Source organism: Otolemur garnettii, unplaced genomic scaffold (assembly GCF_000181295.1).
Source record: "Otolemur garnettii isolate 467f Iridium unplaced genomic scaffold, OtoGar3 scaffold00229, whole genome shotgun sequence".
In the NCBI taxonomy this organism is placed as follows: domain Eukaryota; kingdom Metazoa; phylum Chordata; class Mammalia; order Primates; family Galagidae; genus Otolemur; species Otolemur garnettii.
In genome coordinates, this window is record NW_003852624.1 from 1,213,247 (window position 1) to 1,233,573 (window position 20,327).

General features: G+C 45.6%; 1 protein-coding gene across 1 annotated transcript in view; it reads left to right on the forward strand.

The window, feature by feature from the left end:
* Nucleotides 1-20,327, forward strand: part of SMYD2 (SET and MYND domain containing 2) — a 50,937-nt gene that overhangs the window by 18,853 nt on the left and 11,757 nt on the right. The window contains exons 2-6 of the mRNA XM_003802047.3: nucleotides 1,657-1,720; nucleotides 10,886-10,996; nucleotides 13,324-13,384; nucleotides 14,075-14,199; nucleotides 19,474-19,541. Of these exons, the coding sequence (XP_003802095.1) occupies nucleotides 1,657-1,720; nucleotides 10,886-10,996; nucleotides 13,324-13,384; nucleotides 14,075-14,199; nucleotides 19,474-19,541 (429 nt within the window). The remainder of the gene's footprint in view (nucleotides 1-1,656; nucleotides 1,721-10,885; nucleotides 10,997-13,323; nucleotides 13,385-14,074; nucleotides 14,200-19,473; nucleotides 19,542-20,327) is intronic.

The following is a 20,327-nucleotide window of genomic DNA, read 5'->3' on the forward strand; positions in this document are numbered from 1 at the left end:
ATGCGCCCTGCGGGGAGAGGGTGGTGGGTGTTCCCGGCCAGAGAATACACTCAGCTAAACTAGCGGGTTCCTTTTGGATTGTGGAGATGTGCAAACTTGGAATATTTATTTATGCCTCAACCCCGAGATGTGTTTTTCTCCCACACATTCTCAGTCTGCTTCTTGGAGGCCAAGTGCTGTCAGGAAAGCTGCAAGGCAGCCTGTTCAGCTCCAACAGTAGCGTTTCTGGAAGACTCTCTCAGTTCCGTGGGAGGAGTGTGGTGACTACCACTTGCCGACAAGAAGCCGCGGGGGATTCTGTGGGTGACAATGTGTATGTATATCTGTATCCTAAGCTGTCAGCCCTGCCCTGTACGCCCCAGTCTCAGCTCTGCAGAGCTGCAGAGGGGGCAGGATAAGGTGGCACCAAGTGGCTCTGCAGTAGTGCAGAGTCTGTGACGTCCCTTAGGGTGTCAGCGCCTCCTTCAGGGTAGGAGGTGAGAATTAGCCTGATCTCCGGATCATGCTCTGATTTAAACAATGCGATTGACCTCCCTTCAGAAGAAGTTAAGAGTTTTGTAGTAAGTGGCTTAATTCGGGGGCTTTACAGCTTTTGAAAGAGCTTCAGCTCGTGTCACCTACACTGGCACCGAACAGCCGGGAAGCAACAATTTCCTCATCCTTTTTGGGAAGCAGGAAAATAAAGGAACAATGAACAGTTGAAGTGACCTCCTTCTGAAGAGGCAGGAGAATCACTAAGTAGTACACTGACCGGACAGGTATGCGTCCCAGTCAGATCCAGTGGTGCCGTGGTCTCTCTCATCCCCCTTGCTAGGCTGCATTCTTAAATAGCTTTCTGGAAAACATTTGAATAGTACTGGCTTGCTAAATTCTGTCTTCTGCATTCCCTGAAATCTCTAAACAACGAAAGTTGTCACTCACATTGTGCGTACCCCAGTGCCCCATCTTTATGAGGTCAAACCTATACCGTGGTTTTGTTTATTTCTGTGGTTCTTGAGCAGATGAGAAGATTGGGACATAAGAGCCTTTCCCTTGGGTGGCACCTGTTGGTTAGAGCACCGGCCACATGCACTGAGGCTGGTGGGTTTGAACCCAGCCCGGGCCTGCTAAATACCAATGACAACTGCAACAACAAAATAGCCGGGCGTTGTGGCAGACGCCTGTAGTCCCAGCTACTTGAGGCTGAGGCAACAGAATTGCTCGAGTCCAAGAGTTGGAGGTTGCTGTGAGCTGTGACTCCACGACACTCTACCCAGGGTGACAGCTTGAGACTCTTGTCTCAAAAAAAAAAAAAAAAAGAAAAGAAAAAGAGCCGTTGACTTGCCCCACGTTACTGTTAATAGCTCAGATGATGTTACACAGTAGCAGCCAAGTGTCTCTAGGATCACTTGGCTGAGTCCGGATGGTTATCCCCCTCACCCCCCACCTCAGAACAGCACCCCTCACAATGGCGGGGCTTAGAAAATGTTGGCACTTATGCTTTTTGACTCACTCCCTCCTCCTAAGGGCCGAACCTGGTCCGACCCGCCTTTGGGAGAGTGAGGGAAGGTGGGCCTCGGCTGGTCTTTCCAGCGGATGCTTCTGTGATTGCATGATGATTGTGCAGCTTCACGTTGCTGTGCCTCTCGCCACTACAGTGCCCTTTCTGTTTTTAAGGAAAGAAGGATTGTCCAAATGTGGAAGATGCAAGCAGGCATTTTACTGCGATGTGGAGTGTCAGGTAGGTGCTGGGCCAGCTGGCAGGGAGGGCCCGCTCTGGAGGGGGGGACAAGGTGGCACCAGGCGGCTCTGAAGTCGTGGCATTCCTCAGAGCCCTCCTGCAGCCAGAGCTGGGAAGTTCATTTGTGGTGTAGGATGTGGCTGAATGCCCTTGTGTGTATGCTGCCCTAGCAGTGACAGGGACAGGCCGTCATGCATGGGGCTACGTGCAGGACCAGACTTGAGGTGCCTGGGTGGCAGGAAAGACAAGGGGAAACCATGTTATGGACAGGCAGGGATTCTAGCAAGGTGGAGAATTTGCCTCCCCCCCCCCCCAGCAACAGATGGAAAAGGCAGAGATGACAGATAAAGAATGTTCAAACGCTATCTTTAAGTGTTTTACATTTTTATTGCTGTGGGTCTGTGTTTTTATGACTCCCTGGAGCAGTGGTTCTCAACCTTCCTAATGCCGGGATGTACTTTCATTGTTACAAAGGGGTTGCGACCCATAGGTTGAGAACTGCTGCCCTAGAGCCAACTACACCTCACTCTTGGCCTGTCTGAACCCAGCCTGACTGCAGCTAGACTCGGTGAGCCCTGGCCCAGCCTCTCGATAGCCAGAGGGTGGCTGCTCCGAAGGAGCCAGGGCCGAGGGGTTCCAGAGAGATATGTCTCAGGTGGGGATGGGAAGTTCACTAATGAGGATGGTGGAGGGACTCTTGACAGGCTCACTGAGGGTCTAACAGTGGCGTTTCCAAAACTGTTGTAGTAAACACTAGTTCCTTGAGAGGTTCGTGGGGATTCCACAGAAAATGTATTTCGTATTCACGCAACTTAGGGGAACATGGTCTGTTCCTTTACAACCGCTTAGTGTCTTCAGTGTGCTGTGAGCCCTGTGGATTTCTAAGTCTTCTTATCTGACCCTGGATACCCTCCCTGGCATGTTCTCTTTCAAGGGAACCTATTAATGTACCTTGGGAAATGCTGATGCTGTTAAAGGGTGGCTCTGAGGGACAGGGGCGATTTTCTCCACATCTGCACCTGATTTTCTTGTTGCTGTTCTTCCCGTCCCTGGTGTCATCCTCCCCCCCGCCTGCCTGTCCCACCTGTCAGCTTCCCAATTACCCACTATTTCCTTTTTGTTCTTTCTCTCCTTGCTCTGCCACTGGCTTCTGAAAAGCCTCACAGTGTTAGTTAGCAGTGGGAGAGGCTGCTAAGCTGGTGTCTCATCGGGCCAGAGCCCTCCAGTGACATTGGCTTGGGAAGCAGGGACTCTGCCTGGGCTCTGACCACACACCCAGACCCCGCCCTGCCCCCTCCCCCAGCGCAGGCATTCTGAGGGTGTCCTCAGCCTGCATGGCAATGACAAACAAATGGGGCTTGCCCTTGAGTTTTCAGGGAGTGTGCCTTCTTTTGAAGAGTATACTTCCTACTTTGCTCTTACCAGTTGTGGACAGAGTAGCGGCCTATTTTGTGGAGGTCCGTAGTCCTTGGGAAATGTCCAGTGGGAGTCCGGACCTGCCAGGTAAGTTAGCTGCTTCTGTATGTTAGCCGAACACTTCTAGGAAAACTAACCCATTCCCTTCTGGTTCTTCAGCAAAGCAAGCGTGGTGAATGACCTACAGTTCAGAAAACAGAACGTGGAATAGTGGGAGGACGCGACTCCAGCAGCAGGTCCCAGCTCTGCTGCCTACTAGCTCTGTGGGGCCGGCAGGTCACAAGGTGTCTCTGAATCTCAGTTTCTTCAAGTAAGAACTGAGGACAGTGGTGCCCATCTCAAGGAGTTAGGGGACGCGTGATAGGATAGATGAGAAAGTTCTGTGTAAACTGTGACCCTGTACACAGGTGTGAGGGGCTCGTATAACTAATAGTATTATAGTTCACAGACAGTTGAATGTGTATAATTCAGGCTGGACTGAAGCTTACCTTTATGAAAAGTATAAAGTAAACAGCATACTTTTAAGGGGCTTGTTCTTTCAGCCTAAGAGAATGGCTGGATTACAAGAACTGGAGGGCACTAATGGTGTACATCATGTGAGTAATGCTTGTTACAGATTGAGTCTTAGCTCCCCTGAGTAACCGTGAGCAGCTCGTTGAAGGGGACCAACAGAGTACGTGGAGTGCAGAGTTAGCACCAAGTCTCCTGAGCACCCTGCTGAGCTGGCTTCATCAGGCCTTCGTAGGTGGCCCTATTTTGATGAATTGTCATGTTCCAAATTGGGATTTTGAGGTATCCACTATGAGGGATTTTGAGGTGTCCACTATGATTCCTCTGTCCCCAAGAACTCATCTCCCAGACCTAGAGACCTCAACTGTGGGTATACAATGAGGGGTGTCCTCCCTTGGGGGAAGGCTTACATTAACCCGATACTCTACCTTGTATGCCCCGAAATGTTGGTTTATTACTTTTCAGCAAGCTGTTGGGTAGTCTGTACGTCCTTCCCCTGAAGACAAGCTACAGGTGCTCACACATAATAAGACAATTTCTTGGGGAACCAGGAACCTCAGTATGGAGGAAACAGTTGTGGGATTCTGCAGTTCACAGGCTGCAGGCCCCAGAGAACCTGCTGTGTGTCGCCTCGTGATGGAGAGTTTCCCTGCTCCTCATTGGTTCCTGGGCAGGGGCACCCTGATCCTTGGGGACGGCTTCTGCAATTATAGTTTTCTATGCTTTTTTTTTTTCAGACAGAGTCTTACTTTGTTGCTCTTGGTAGAGTGCTGTGGTGTCATAGCTCACAGCTACCTCAAACTCTTGGGCTTAAGTGATCCTCTTGCCTCAGCCTTCCAAGTATATGGGAGTATAGGCGCCCACGACAGTGCTCAGCTAGTTTTTTAGAGAGAGGATCCTTTTAAGTTGGGGGAAGTGTCTGTTTAATATCAGGTGACCAAAGTGTCCTCGTAGGAGCCAAGCCGTAGCAAAACTCCTGAAGCCCCTGTTTCTAGAGGTGACCCTCAGTTTCATTTTTGTTTCATCCATCCCCCATTGCTGAAGGAAGAGGCTGGTGAAGGGTCATTAAGGCTTTGCATCCTTCTACTTCTAGTAGGAAGAACTGAGTAAGCGTGGGACAGTGTTTATAATGAGAGAGAGTAGGCAGAAAGGCTTAATAAAAGTCAGTACCAAGTAATAATGGGTGGTACGAGGGCTTCATGGGACATCATTAGGGAGGAACCTGGGCATTTGCTCCAGAGAACAATATTCAGGGTTCAGCTTGAGGGAGTGTTTGGGTAAGATCAAAATGGAAGCTCTGCTAAGGATAAAATGTGGCACAAAACAAGGGCAGTGATGAGGAAGGTCAGTGATTCTCCACCTAAGACAGCATGGCCCCATCTGCTCGTAATTACCGTGGCCTTCTTAAGAGGAGGAGCCCATGCCCCTGGGGTCATCAGGTGGCTAGTACCCCGTAGCAGGTGATGCAGTTGGCACAGAGGCTGTCGAGTCCAGCCATCCATAGATAAGGAAACAGTGTCCCAAGTGGTTGGGTGACTTTCCAAGGTCCAACAGTGGAAGAACTAGGATATGACTTTACAGACCACTTGGGGCTGGGGCTTTCACCCTTTACAATGGTGTGCTTGGGAGAACTGAGGCTCTCCAGGAGAGGAGACACTGAGGGGCTGTGTCAGAGAAAGATAGGTGGCCTTTAGTGAATGTGAGAGGGAAGAGCTGTGTCCACCATTGCCTTGGCCGGAAACCTCTCCGAGAGTGCCAAGGCACACTGCTTCCTGGGGGTTCCTCTTTCTGTGGAGTAAAGCATCTTAGGGGATCCCAGCCACTGTGTAGAGTCTCCCCAAGTCCTCCTTCGTCTTCAGTGCTTTGGGATTTTGCTTCATTTGATACAATTCAGTCCTATCTTGTCCCATTTACTTCCTTCTTAGCTCACTTGACTCAGTGTGATGGTGCCAGAGGAAAGGTTTTAATTGCCGATGCATGAAAGGGTAATAGGAGGAAATATAAAAGAAATAGAATTTTCTTTTTAGTTAGGTGTGTTATTTTGTAACCTGTATGTATGTTTTAATGAACTGTCTTTATTTTTATAAATATGCCTGGAAAGCCAAGTGTAGTATTCATTCTGTTAGGTTCTTCCTTACATTGCACCATGATAGTTTCAAGTGAAGAGTTTTAGAAAGTTCTTTTGCGGAGTAATCATCATGCCGCAGAGCATTCTGGAGTGTATTCCCTGACTCGAATGAATCTAGAGGAAAAGAACCTAGTGTTTTGTCAATGGAGGTGGGGGGTGATGACAACGCTCTTACAAGTAGGAGGGATTAAAAATGTGTGTGAGGAGCTCGCGGGAAAGGTCTAGACTTTGATCATTGACTAGAAAATAACCGAAGTATAGAAAATGCCTCATAAATGCTTATTAGACTGTGTTGTTATGGGAATTAGCCAATGAGGCCAGAGTCCTGGATGCAATCCCAGTTAAATTTGCTCTGGTCAGCCATAGGAAGAAGCATCTTAATCTTGGGCCGCTCTTTTTTTTTTTTTTTCCCCTAAAGGCTTAACCTCCTCAGTAGAAATAAATGTGTGTGAGCGACTGAGTGTGTCCATCACTCTCTTGGTGGGAATACAGAGCCATGTCCTGGCTCGGCGGTGCCCTTAGTCATCTCCGAGTTGGGTAGTCGGTACCCACTTGATTCCTTTTGCACTTTTGCTCTCAAAGATGTGGTCGTGGAAAGCAGAAACCCTGCGACATATTCTCCCTATTCCATATTTTAGGGAATCACATGTGAATGGGAACAAGTAGGCTGTGTTTGTTTTGAAAGCTCCATTAGACCCATGGAAACACGGCATACTGAAGGAGGCTTTATGATGGCAATCCAGTCTCCTTACCCGGAAAGGCAGTGTATCATTTGCTCAGCAGAAAATGGGATACCATAACAATCACTCTTTTCTTCCAGCGTTGGAAATGCTGGTGCCCCGTGAGACAATTTTGCAACTCTTTATGCATCTTTAAGCATTTTTATCCACACACAAAAATGAAAATCATGCTTAGCAGTTATTATCTTGGCTGAAAATGAATTAGAAGTTTAAAAAGAGGATCATCAGTGCAGAAACTGCCATATCTTACTTTTATATAGATTTGATTGCTTAAGTTTATTACACAAACAATCTGTGCTCATTATGGAAAAATCAGAGGGTACAAACTAAAAGAACAGAACAAGCATTCATAATCTTATCCCTTGAGAGAAAACCATATACTTTGATGTTCTGTGTGTCTTTCTCAATCCTTTCTGTGCATGTACGTGTATTTTGGAAAATGGGATCCTAATTTATGTAAAATTTTATAAGTACTGCATTCAAGGCAGGACTGCCGGCTTGAATTTTGAAGAAAAATAGTAGGAAAAGTTTGAGAAAAACTGATAATGTTTTTGAAAGCGCAAAGAGTTGCAAAATCACTCTGGGTACAACAGAAAACTTGCCAGTATCCAAAAGCATAACACTTAACAACATTCATGGCTACTTATCATGTTAGCCTAATTATTGTTCTCAAATTTTGGTCCTATCTGGTTGTTTATAATTTCTTAGGAACCAAATTAGGGCAGTTGCCCATATCATCTAAGATATGTGGAGGGACCGTCTCTGTGCCAGAAGAGAGTTTATCAAAATATGCTTGAAACCTGTCCTTTCTGCTTGATGTCATTGCTCTTCCTTTTTTAAAAATTTCTTTGAAGAATTAAAGCTGAGAAATGCCATCATGGTGCATTTCTGCCTTTCCTCCTTTCCTCCACATCTGTCACCACCCTCAGGAAAGAAAAATGAAGCTTATTCTTAACATTATGGTAAATTTTCCCTAATGAAACACACGGGATTCTGCATTTCCTCAAATTTATCCAACTGTCTGATTTACCTGCTGTCTGAGGGACTGTATGTAATTACAGGTGTTCTTTTATCTTGTGTTCTGACATGGTCATAAACTACTTGAAGTTAAAAACTTTATCTGCCATCCCTGCCTCTAGGGGCCATTTATGGAGCTTGTTGAATGAATGAATGATCTTCAGCGTTTATTGAGAGTTCACCAGGTGCCAGGCACCATTCTGGGTGCTTCCTGGGAGCATCTATTGGATCCTTCGTGTTCACCTGAGTGCCAGATTATTTCTATTTGGTCTACGTTTGTTGGTCGTCATTAAGCTTTGTATCTGATTATCACTGTTGGAAGGTGGAAAATCATAGACTTGGAATTGTAGACCTGCTAAGTAACTTAGGGATCATGTTATTTCCAGCCAAGGAGTTAGTTGCAGAGGGATTAAAGAGGCCTCCATAAGGTCTCTTAGCTGCTTCACTGCAGAGCAGGGGTGAAAACTCAGGGTCTCTGAGTCCCAGCCAGTGTGCTGGGTCCCTCCTAGTTGGCGGCACTCGGCTTTCCTCCCAGAGCCTTCCTTGTAGTTAGCACCCCTTCTCCCTTCGAGGAATATTTACATCAGTGAATGTCAGTATTAAGTATTATTCATAATAACAGATTTAAATCAATTAATGATTATGTTAATAAATGTTCATATCTAACTCCTTTGTCCTAGGAGTTCACCACCTATAAACCAACAGCTTAAGGCCCATGCAGGACAGAGATCATTCCTATCTGACATTGGACTTTTTTTTTTTTTTTAGAATTCCTGGGGTCACAGTGGGCACTTGTCTGTAGTTGCTAATTACCCCACGTGTCCCCAGCTGGCGGTCCCCATTTTCCCTTCTATTTGAGGGCCTCCTCAGCCTCTTCCTCTCTGCTTTGCAGCTGGCGAGGGAGCAGGCTAGCCTGACCCACCTGTTCCCACCTCTTCGCCTCATCACCGCGTTCTCCCATTTTAGACTTTGGCTAAAAACAGATTCTCTTCTCCATGTGCATATCTTGTCATTTCTTTCTCTCCTGCTTCTAGTTATATTCAGCATGGTGTTATTTAACTCTGCAGAACATCTTGGCACAGACTTGAGCTAAGGGGCTGTGCCACATGCTGCATTAAGTCACTGAGTGACCTTGTGTGCTTCCTTCTTGGGACTGAGGTGGAGGGCAGGGGACAGGGAGACAGCTTCATTCTTACACACTCAGCTTTATGGAGTGCACAGTGAATGCCAGGCACTGTTGTAGGTTCTGGGTTGCAGCTGCAAATAAAACAAAGTTCCTTTATTTTAATAAGGGGAGACAAACACTAAACCAAAAACACTAATAAATATGTAATATATCAGGTAGTGAGAAGCAGAAAGCAAGGAAAGGGTGAGCGATGGGAAAGTGCTATTTTTGGCAGGGTAATCACAGCAGGTGTCTTGAGAAGGTGACTTAGCAACAGAGGCTGAAGGGGTGGAAGGAGGGAGGGAGCCCTGTGGGTCTCAGGGGAGGAGAATGCTAGCCAGGAAACAGAGCAAGGGCAGAGGCCTTGGGGCAAGAGCACAGCCTGATGTGCTCCAGACACAGTGAGGACACTGCTGGGGCCAGTGTTCAGAGAGGCAGGGAGATCGAGCATGGTAGGAGGCCATGGGTGGTAGTGGTGGAGGGGAACTCCTATCGGGTGTGCCCTTGTAGGTCACTCCAGGCCTTTTGTCTCAGATGAGAAGCAGTCAGCAAGCTCTGAGCTAGGACAGGCACTGTTGGCCTAGTGCTGTTTCATAGGCTCTCTCTGCCTGTTCTCCAGAGTGGACTCCATGGGGCCAGCAGAGAAGCAGGCACCAGCTCGAAGGTGGCAGCAATGATTGTGTGAAAGACACCAGGGCTGCGGGAGTAGAGCAGTGGAGGAGGGAAGAAGTGATGAGATTTGACAGGGCAGAGACAGGACTTGCCAGAGTCAGATGTGGATGGAGTGTGAGGGAGAGAGCAGCACCAAGGAGGACTCCAGGGCTCTGGCCTGAGCATCTAGAAGAACAGAGTTGGCCATTTTTGAGCTGCAGAAGGCTGGGGGCAGAGCAGGACAGTATCATTTCCACTGTGAGAGAGGCGATGTTTGATATTTCCCATCTAAAAAGAAAATCCCCTCAACCCCCCTCTCCCCGAGCTGTGCCCCCATTTCTGCCAACTTGTGTCTCCTTCATTCTCTCTCACATCCCCCCCCCCCCGCCCGGAGTCTCTCCCTGCCTCGCTCCACTGAAACTGGTTTCTATCAAAGTCAGCAAGCAGGCTGGGTGCCTGTAGCAAAATGATTACGGGGCCAGCCACATACACTGAAGCTGGTGGGTTCAAATGCGGCCCGTGCCAGCTAAATAAGTAAATAACAATGACAACTGCAACATAAAATAGCCGGGTGTTGTGGCAGGCACCTGTAGTCCTAGCTACTTGGGAGGCTGAGGCAAGAGAATCTCTAAAGCCCAAGAGTGGGAAGTTGCTAGTGAGTGCAAGTGAGCTATGACTTCACCGCACTCTACCGAGGGTGACATAATGAGACTGTCTCAAAAAAACAAACAAAAAACCAACAAAAGGCAGTGAGAATAACTTCTTGGTCATCTCACGTAAAGCCTGTCTCCAGCACTGGTGTCTCATTTCTGCCCTGGTCCTCAAAGTACTTTCTTCCCTTGGCCCCCAAAACCCCAGATGTCCTTTTCTTCTCTCCACCTTCCTATCCCCAGTGATGCATCTCACCCCTCTGGGGACAACACCTGAAGAAAGAGTTCCCTCCTCTCCACGGAGCATAAAGCCTTCAGGACATGTGATAGAAAGGAATAACAAATATGAAATAAATAAATAAAGTTGTTTCATCAAATGAATCTCTGAGAAGTCTGTATTTTGAACATACCCAATGGTTACCCTTGACAAATCCTTCATTTGTGATTTTTTTTCTTAAGTCACCTGTGAGGGGGGCTGTGTGAGGCAACGGTCCCTGTTGACATGACAGCAGAGCCAGATCCATGGCTACCCAAATTGTTCCCCTCTGCCGCTTGATAGCTTGCATGGAGAATGGGTAGATGAGTTGTTTGGAATAATGAAGGCCTGCAGAAAGCCACGAGGTGCTTTATTGAAAGAAAAAGAAAAAAGAAACACCAAGCAAATTTTTCTGTCTAAACAACCTTGACCAGGCCCAAGTTAAGGTTACACAATCACATCTATCTTAAAAGATGTTTTTATCGTTAGCGTTTGTGAGCATCCTCTTGTTCTCCGAAAGGAAACATATTTTACTTGACCTTAACTCGGGGGACATGCTGCATCCTCTCTTCTCACACTTTATTCCAGTGTGTGTGGCGTTTTTAATACTTTTTTTTTTTTCATCTTCCCAGAAAGAAGATTGGCCCATGCACAAACTGGAATGTTCTCCCATGGTTGTTTTTGGGGAAAACTGGAATCCCTCAGAGACTGTAAGACTCACAGCAAGGATTCTGGCCAAACAGGTGAGGAAATGGGATGGTGTTCAAATGCACTTTATTTTTATTTTGCTCTTAAAGGTCAGAAAGATGAGTAACTGAGCTGTCTCTTGTTGAACCTCCTCAGACTCCATTTCCTATCATATCCATGTGGACAGGGGTGGGAAAAATATCCCAGGCACGGTCAGCTTAGTTGCGTGCCCTGTGCAGTGAGGATATTGCTCCGTCGGTTCCTGGTTAGGGTAAGCAACACCGAGCTTTTTTAAAGACAGGTTTGCATAGGAAAACACAGCGTGAAAAACTTGAACAAAAATAATCAGAGCTTCTTAGGGAACCAGGCTGGTCTGAGCAGCTTCAAGAGTCTTCCTCTTTTCCTTCAGACACAGAGAGTGCAGCCTGTTCATAGAGGAGGAGCTGGAAGGAGCAACAGGGTGATGGCATATGCAAAGAAGAGAAAGAGTGAAAGATAGAAACAGATCAGAAGGGGGGAGGAGAAGCGAGTCAACAGTGGGGAAAGGGAAGACAGAGGTGCCCCTGAGGGAAACAGATGACGGCCCCCAACAGTTTTCATTAAAGATGATGTCAAGACTGACTGTTCCCCCTCACTCCATCAGTCTTTACTAAGTGTGTGATAATTAGATATCTGATCACTGAAGACTCAAACTAAAAAAAGGATAAGAAAACACCATCAGGCTTATCCCTGTAGCCCAGTGAAATAGGCAGCCTGGTACTTGGAAGGCTTACGGCATCCGTGGAGGTCTCCTCCGTGTTGGCGGAGAAGGTGGTAGCAAGGCCTCTGGACTGGAAGTCTTTCATAGCTAAAATTTTATCCACATCTACCTTAAACCTCCTGGATGCTCCCACCTTAAAATTTTCCTATTTCGTTATCTAGGCCCAAATGTAATCATAATGATTAGCATATGTCTGCTGTGACCGAGTTGGAGTCCTGGGCTGCATAAACAGAAGTAGGACATTTCTGAACTCTGAAGTCAGCATTCTGTTATATTCAGCTCAGGTCAGGTGCTCGCCGAAATGCCACTTCGCCAGCTCAGATTAACCAAAGCCATTCAGGGGATGCCTGTAGAGGGAGACCAAAAAATCAGAATTGTTTTCCCTGGAGAAGGTTAACTTCGGGATCCGTAATAAGTTATCTTTAAATGTATGCAGAGTAGCTTGGGCTGAAACATCGAGTTGGCGGAAATGGTGTGACTGGTGAGGTGCCAGGGTTCAGTAAGCCCTCAAATTAGATCTGTGCACATCTCGGGGGGACCGGTGATAACTTATTGATGTTACTTACAGTGTTGTGTTAAGAGTTCAGAAGAAGCTGGTGTACTTTCCTGAATGAAAAGCTCTCCCAGGCGAGATGACTTATTAATCTTATAGAAATGCATCCTGTGAATGGAAGATTTCTGCTCTCAAAAAGAACTATTGAAATATTTTGGCACCAGGAGGGTAGTCTGAATGCAATGATGAGTTTATACTAGTTTCATTCAACTTTTATTATAATTACTACTACTACTAATAGTGTATTAAATGAAAGTTACCTGCCCATCTTTTCATCTCTATAGGAGTTGATGATTAAAAAAACAGGCCATTTGTATTCTAGTAGCTTGCAAAGGATTAGGGGAGACAGGCTACCAAAGTACCAAGGGGAAGCTTAACATGTTAACTAGGGAGGTGAGAGCGCCCTGCCAGACCACCTGTATCCCCAAATTGAATAGCCAGATTACAAAGACACGGCCTCAGGCCAGCTCCTGAGCTCTGCCTTTGAACTCTTGTCAACACCAAGTTTATTCATGTTCTCAAAGCATAGCGGGTTTACTATTGTTAGCTCCTCTTGGGGTGTCTAGAACAAAGCCAGCTACGCGTTTAAAGTGAATCCGGGCTCACAGATTCAACCAAAAGTGTTCTTTTTGAAACACAGAATTTGAGATCATGTTAGCCTATGCTTAAAGAAAGTGTAAAATGGATGGGGGGTTTGATTTTGTTCCTTTTTAGAAGGAGAAATAATAAATAGGATGGTTTGTCTGTAGACTCAGTCCTTTTAAGTATGGGCCCTAAAAAGTTGTTTTCCGGCCCTGTTCTTTCCCGTAACAGGCATTTTTGAGCCTACTGTGTGCACAGGATCATCAGGGTATTAGGAACACCGCAGATATTTTTAAAAGATTCTTAAAAGGGCCTCCTGGATTTGGATGTTAGTGAGCCCGAGCGGTGGACCCCTCGGCTGCTGGCTTTCTGTGCTTCCTCGAGCATCCTTGCTCTTTCTTCATGCTGATGTAAAAGTAAAAGCACGACTTTTTACACGGGTTGTTAAAATCTGTATCTGTCTGATTTTTTTTCCCCCCAATTACTAGAAAATCCACCCAGAGAGAACACCTTCAGAAAAATTGTTAGCTGTGAAGGAGTTCGAGTCACGTAAGTCTTCCTGTGACCAGGGGGCAGTTCTTTCGGGCCCTGCTCTAATGTGGCTCAGGTAGAATTGAAGAGAGGAAGGGGTACCTTGTGCTCTTAGCAGGGGCGGTGATTTTTTAATTACTGGTTTTCATTTTGATGTGGGTACTGTTTTGAAAAATGCTTTTTATTTTATTTTTTTCCTGAGTTGACAGGATTATTAGGTAATAATTAAGGGAGATGGGAGCTCACAAGATGAATTCTTGCATCCCAAGCTGTCCCCTGCTGGCTCTCCTGGCAGGCTGAATATTTTTGCATCTTTGTGGAATTGCAGTCCTATAAACAGCTGATGTCCTTACCAAAAAGTGTTACATCAGGGACTGTCCAGTTGCTTGACCATGACACAGATTCCAGGTCCAACTGGGGAGTCCTTGACCAGACTGAGGCTGGTCACTGCCACTTGTTCCTGACGTCATTGCTAACGGTCAGTTGAAATCTCACATCCTCAGTGACTTCTGGTTGTCCGAGGAAGAAAAGAAAGAAATGGCATGCTTCCGCAAGGGTTTGTCGTTAGACCAAGTGAGAAGGAGAGTGTTCTCTGGGGGCCGACATGTTGGTTTTTTTCCCCTCCTCTCCTCCATGCTATTTACAATAAGAAAAGGATGTAGCTGGTAGAGTTTTCTACCCATTAAAACGTGGACTGTTTATCCACAGATCTAGATAAGTTAGACAATGAGAAGAAGGAGTTGATTCAGAGTGACATCGCTGCTCTCCATCACTTTTACTCCAAGCACCTGGAATTCCCTGACAATGACAGCCTCGTAGTACTGTTTGCACAGGTAAGGATGCCAGCAGCAGGTAACACTTAGTCTGGCCTTTCCCTGCCCCAGCACACGCTCAGTGGAGATGAATGGAAACAGAACGGTGGCGTCTACCTGACAACAAGGTTATGGGCCAGTTGGACCCTGTGTTGCCATAGCCTTGCTGGGTGACCTTGAGCAGATCAAGGTCCTCTCTGCACTGGCCCTCACTGATGGGTGGAGTGAAGGAAATCGCCTCTACCTCTGGGACACAGAGAGTTCATGAAAACAAAGGAGTTGCCAGTGCCCTTATACTCTGGCATACTTTAAGCTCCTTGCAAAGAAAAGACTATTTGAAGTTCCTGCATTAAATTTTACTTTTCTTAAACCTTCTAGTCCGATGGCAAGAGCCTTTCTATCTGTGGAGGTCCTTTACTCCTACCAAGGCTGCACTGATGAAACAGAGGTGCATATAGATATCCCCGAGAAGGAGGCCCTCTCTGACGACCGGAGGAGGGACAGTCACCACCAGCGGGAGCCCACGTGGGTCTAGGTGTGGGCTAGACCTGGCAGTGGCAAAGAAGTCTTGTTTAGAGAAGCCTTGGATTGCCAAAATCAGATATATTAAAAAAATTAGGCTTCTAAGCAAGAGCAACTTGGGAGTGGTTAGAGCATTGGCAACTAGGCCACTGACAAGCCAAAGGCTTGGGCATTGTTGGGACAAAGGATAAAAGGTGCAGCCGTGCTTCCAGGAAGGCCCAGTCTCCCGGGTACTGCCAGCAAGAGCCGCCCTGACTTGCTAGACAGGATTTTTCGCTCTTGCATCCCCTTGCAGTTTTCCTCTACAAGCTGAGCATGTAGCTGAAGGTGACCTTGCCAGAGAGGGAAATACTGTAATTCTGCTCCATGGGCACAAATAGCTATGTTGCCTGGCCACAACCTCCAGCCGCTAAATGTATCAAAGAGCTTAGGTGGATAGGTACATAGTTTTGTCTTAGAATAGAGTGAGCCTCTACTCTCTACTCATAACTCCATTTGCAGGAATCCACACTGAGGAAATAATTGGAGATTGTGGATAGAGATTTATGTGCCGGTTGTTTATTGTGGGATTTTTTTTTTCTTTGCAGTTTTTGGCCAGGTCCGGGTTTGAACCCACCACCTCTGGTATATGGGGCCAGCACCCTACTCCTTGAGCCACAAGTGCCGCCCTAATGTAGGATTCTTTTAGAAGCCAAAGGAAGGAAGGAAAGAAGGCAGGAGGGAAGAAGGAAAAAGGGAAAGAGAGGAGGGAAGAAGGGACAAAGAGAGAAAAGGAGAGAAAAAGAGGAAAGGAAGAAAAAGGAACTATTACAAATGACCAGTAGTAGGAGTTTAGTTCAATGAAGTATAACATAGTCATGTGATGGAAGGTTATGTCGCATTTTTTAGTTGTATTTCAGAGATTATCTAAAGATGCAGGATGAAAAAGTGTGTACAAGATGAAAATATACAGACATAAAGATTAAATAGAAGCTCATAATTATCTTTGAGTTGTGGGAAAAATCTGGGGTTTTGGGTGAGTGATATTTTGAATTTTCTGCAATGAGCATGTATTACTTAAATACTAAGGAGAAGAAAAAGGTAAAAAGTACACACTTTAAAAACTATGAGGTGAGTCTTTTGTCACTGCTACCCATTCCAACCCCTCAAGGACCTACTGTCAATAATTTGATGAGCTCCTTTATAAACCTGATGTTTAGTTAGATATGTTTCATTACATGACTATCTGACTGTCATCATCAAAACTGCATCGTTACTTGTAAAAGAGAAAACTGGGTCCAAGGCGTGAGTGGTAAGGTGGAAGGAATGGAAACCTTCCTGGTTTTCATACTATGTTCCGGATTTATCCATGCTTCCCTAAGCATCCTAAGACAGTAGTTTTGGGCTGATAGTGAAAAATAGAAGAACTGACTTCTCTTTAATTGTTTCAAAAACTGGATACGTGATTGTTTTTCTGGATTAGATGAAACATGGTTATATGAAAAAGCAGAGAGATGAAATAAAGCATCTACTCTTCTAGCTCTGAACAGAGATAACTTTTCTGCACACAGTGGTACTTGCCCAGCAGGATCTCTCAATGTCCATGTGGTAGACGTGGAACCATATTTTCATAACCAAAAATCAAAGCGCTTGATCTCGCAAGTGAGGTATATTTATAGTGAAAGTGACCTAGTCTTTAAAATTTGGACTGACACAAAAACTCCAGGATATTTGTACATCTTAAAAAGAGTGTATATACACACATATCCACACACACACACACACACATACACAACTGTAGATCATTCCTTTATTCCCACTTTATATTTATCAAATCAGCATCTATCCTAAGATCGTATGCATACACACAAATATATAACACATACTTTTCTCATATGTAAATTTGAAAAATTTGGTATTCCCCACTTAGTATTCCTCAAAAAACTCTAAAGTAAAAATGGAAAATGCCACTGAAGCCCCATCTCACTCACTGGTGCTGCCTCTGAGCCCCCACCTGCAAGTCTGCTGTTCCAGCCTCTGAGCCTTTCCTCTGCCTGGTCCGTGGGTGGCTCCTGTGGGTTAACTTATGGCCAGCAGCAACTGACAGTGGAAGGTGACTGCACTTTTCTGACAGCATCAAGGTGCATTTTAATCACTGGGAACGCATGCCCGGTTGGGAAGTATATCTTTAGTGTGCACCCTACATCTAGTCTAAATGCTAATTATGAGAATAGCTTTAGCAAGGCACTTATGCCTGATTTGACTTGAAAAAAAAAAAGGACTGTGGCCCGTGCATTTTTCTTAACATTGCAAGTTCACTTTTCTTCTCTAGGGATATTTCAGAAGGGAGGGAAAGCTGGCAGGAAAATTGCTATGCAATTTGGCTTAGACACGATCACCGCCTCCCTGAAAGGAGCGGTAATGACTCTTAACGCTCATGGGAGCCTTAGCTTATGAGGAAACACGCGCACTCTTCTGCAGTAAAGGAGGAGGAGGAGGGAATAAAGGGATTGATGGTCATGCGGTGTTCCAGCCTGGAGGAACCTGGAGTTGGGATGGTTCAGACTGGGCTTGCTGCAGAGGAGGGACTCACAGCAAAGGAGAATCCTGTCTCCCTGGGTAGTCAGGAGCTTTCAGTTTTGAAAATTATTGCTAAATTCTCTCACTAATTCTTTCATTCTGCAAACATTTGTGGTCCTTTGTGGATACAAGACACTTCTGAGATGTGTTAGTATCCAGTCTGAGATTATAGGTAGATAGGAAAGTACAAGATACAGGTCAGGCTCCAAGAAGTTTTGTTGAATGACTGAAAACCTTAATTTACTCATACCTCATGTTGGCCGGTGGTCATTGGTTAATGGTTGTTGGTTAAGGTCCCTGTGGCAGACTTGGTCAGGGTACTTGGGGTTGGCACAAAAAATAGTATGCTAGGGGTGGTGCCTGTGGCTCACGGGGTAGGGTGCCAGCCACATATAATGGAGGTGGTGGGTTCAGACCTGGCCTGGCCAAAAACTGCAAAAAAAGAAAAAAAAGTAGTATGCTAGTCTTCTACTTACTTAGAAATGCCCAACCCCTCAGTATTTCAAAGGCTCTGTATTATTTTACTAATCCACAACACCCTCCCTTTTTCCTGTTTCTGTTTTGAATTGTAAATTCTGTACATCAAACCCGTTCTAGCCCTTACCTCTTCATGGACCAAGATTTCCAAGCCTTTGCCATCAGCCCTTTAATTTTACGTAGAATTGCCACATTAACTTTTAATAGACTTGACCAGTTTTAGAAGAAATGTGGAATAGTGTGACGAAAACAGACTTTGCTGTCAGAATATCTAGTCTGAATTCTGACTCCTGCCACTGACAACTTACAAATCAATTATTGAAGCTTCCTAAACCTCTTTACAGTTTTCACATCTGTAAAGAAGGTTGTCATAATGAGGCTGGACGGATGTTGCAGAATTAGGAACTAGTACCTAGCACCCCACCTTGTCCAGAGTAATGCTAGTTTTACAAAGCCCGTCTACTGGCCGGAATTGCAGCAGTGGGGTGTCTCCAGCTACGGAAAGGAGTGGGCTGTAATCATTCGGCGTGGGTGCCTCACAGAGAGAGCCTGCATAGCACCGTGGGCTGACGGGGGCTCTCAGCATTTGTTACCAATTAACTTAATGATCTTGGACAAGTCACTACTCCTCTCTGACCTCAGTTTCATCATCTAAAAAGTGAAGAGACAGAATTTTCTTCCAGGTCTGACATTTTAGGTACATATGAAGAACACCCAGCAAATTGTCTCTCTGTGCTTGGATATTCTTTGAGGCCACAGATTTCGGCCTGTTTAGCTTTCTGAGCCCAGTACCCAGCACATAAGGGCTCTCAATAAATGCCTGTGCAGAGAATGAATTTATAGAACACTATAGAAATTGGGCACGTATAGTCCTTATTTTCATCTAGTTTCCTTTAACAGAGGCTTCCTGAACGGTGAGGGCTGCCCTTGGTAGGTTTCAATGCAGCATTTCCTTTAAAAGATGAGGAACTGGCGAGAGGTTGGATTTGGTTGAGACATGAAAGGCAAGGTCTCAGTCCTTTGGCTTTAGGCCAGGCATCTTCAAACTACAGCCCGCGGGCCACATGTAGCCCACCGAGGACATTTATCTGGCCCGCCAGGTGTTTTCGCCACCTCTGCCTGTCCTGCTTAGCAGCCGACTCATCCCGGGGCCTGCAGTCCGGCCCTCCAATGGTCTGAGGGACAGTGAACTGGCCCCCTGCTTAAAAAGTTTGAGGACCCCTGCTTTAGGCCCCCCATCCCTCTGCCTCTCAGGTGGAGGCACAGCAATTAGATTAGGTGAGTGAGAGTTTTAAGGTAGACCCCCTCAGGAGGCTTTGGTGGAAGTGAATTCTTTCTCTAAGAACAGAGAAACTCAGTGTTAGGCTCAAGATCATGCAACAAAGCTGTGGCCTTAGTGGGATTAGATTCCAGGTATCCTGACTCCCATGTAAGTATGCAGACTTCAGTCCATGGAGCCTGGGGAGCCCTCTTGGGGCCCCATATTTAGGGAATAAGCAGGCTACACTAAGGGGTGCTTCAGCCCCAAAAATTCTGCTTTAAACTATTTACATGTGGGACTGATAAATAAATTTTGTTTGAACAAAGGATGCCATAACCAAAATAAAGGTTTTAAAACCACTCAGCCAGAACATTGTTTTAGCTAGTTTGTTAAAGGTCAAAATTCAAGAAATTATTTCTATCCAGAGAGAAGCTTCATTTTTTTTCTTTCTTTCTCCTCCCCCATTCTCACTGCAGGTTAACTGTAATGGCTTCACGATCGAGGATGAAGAACTTTCTCATTTGGGATCAGCGATATTTCCAGAGTAGGCTGAGTTTGACTTTGTTTATTTCTTTTCACTTATTTAACACTAATTTGATTTTTTAAAATATTTTCTAACCCACCTGACTGCATGTGGCAGACGTGAAACTCCAAGTGAATTAAAACAGCTTTTTAATCTGCCAGATTTCAAAATATTTCCCCTGCACTTAAGGATCTGAAGGTAGTAGTTAAGAGAGCAGTTGCTTGTTAAGTCCTGCTAGGCAGAGAGCTGTTATTAAGGACTATTTTATAGTGTGTGCATAGAAGCAACTCAGCCCGTGCCCTGCTGAGAAACTGGCTTTCCACATATCTGTGGTTGTGGAAATCTTTGGGTTTCTTATGCTCAATGTGAAACATTAATTGCCAAACAAGAATTGGCCATAGGCTTGTGTAGGGAATATATGAGCTGCCTCTCCATCTGTCCTTTTCGAAAAATACCAGCACAGAAACAGCACCATTTGGAGGGAGAATATGCTAAAGTAGTGAACTAGAGAAAAATTTCAGAGAACTATAGCATTTTTCTCTCTGCTTCAGGATTACTGGAGTAATTCAACAAAGGCTAGCCCGTTGGCAAATGGAGATCTTTGTAAATCTGACTTTAATAGATGGCCAAGAATGGCTGTGCCATTGTCTCTCTGGTGGAATGAGCATTTCCAGAATGCTTCAGTCCCCTGAATCAAGCCCTCACTTCCTGGGTAGAGCCAAGAAACCCTTCCTGTTGTCCTCTGTCTGAATAGTCCACATTGTGGGTTAGTTCCATCTAGAGAGAGGTTGCTTAATATATATACTA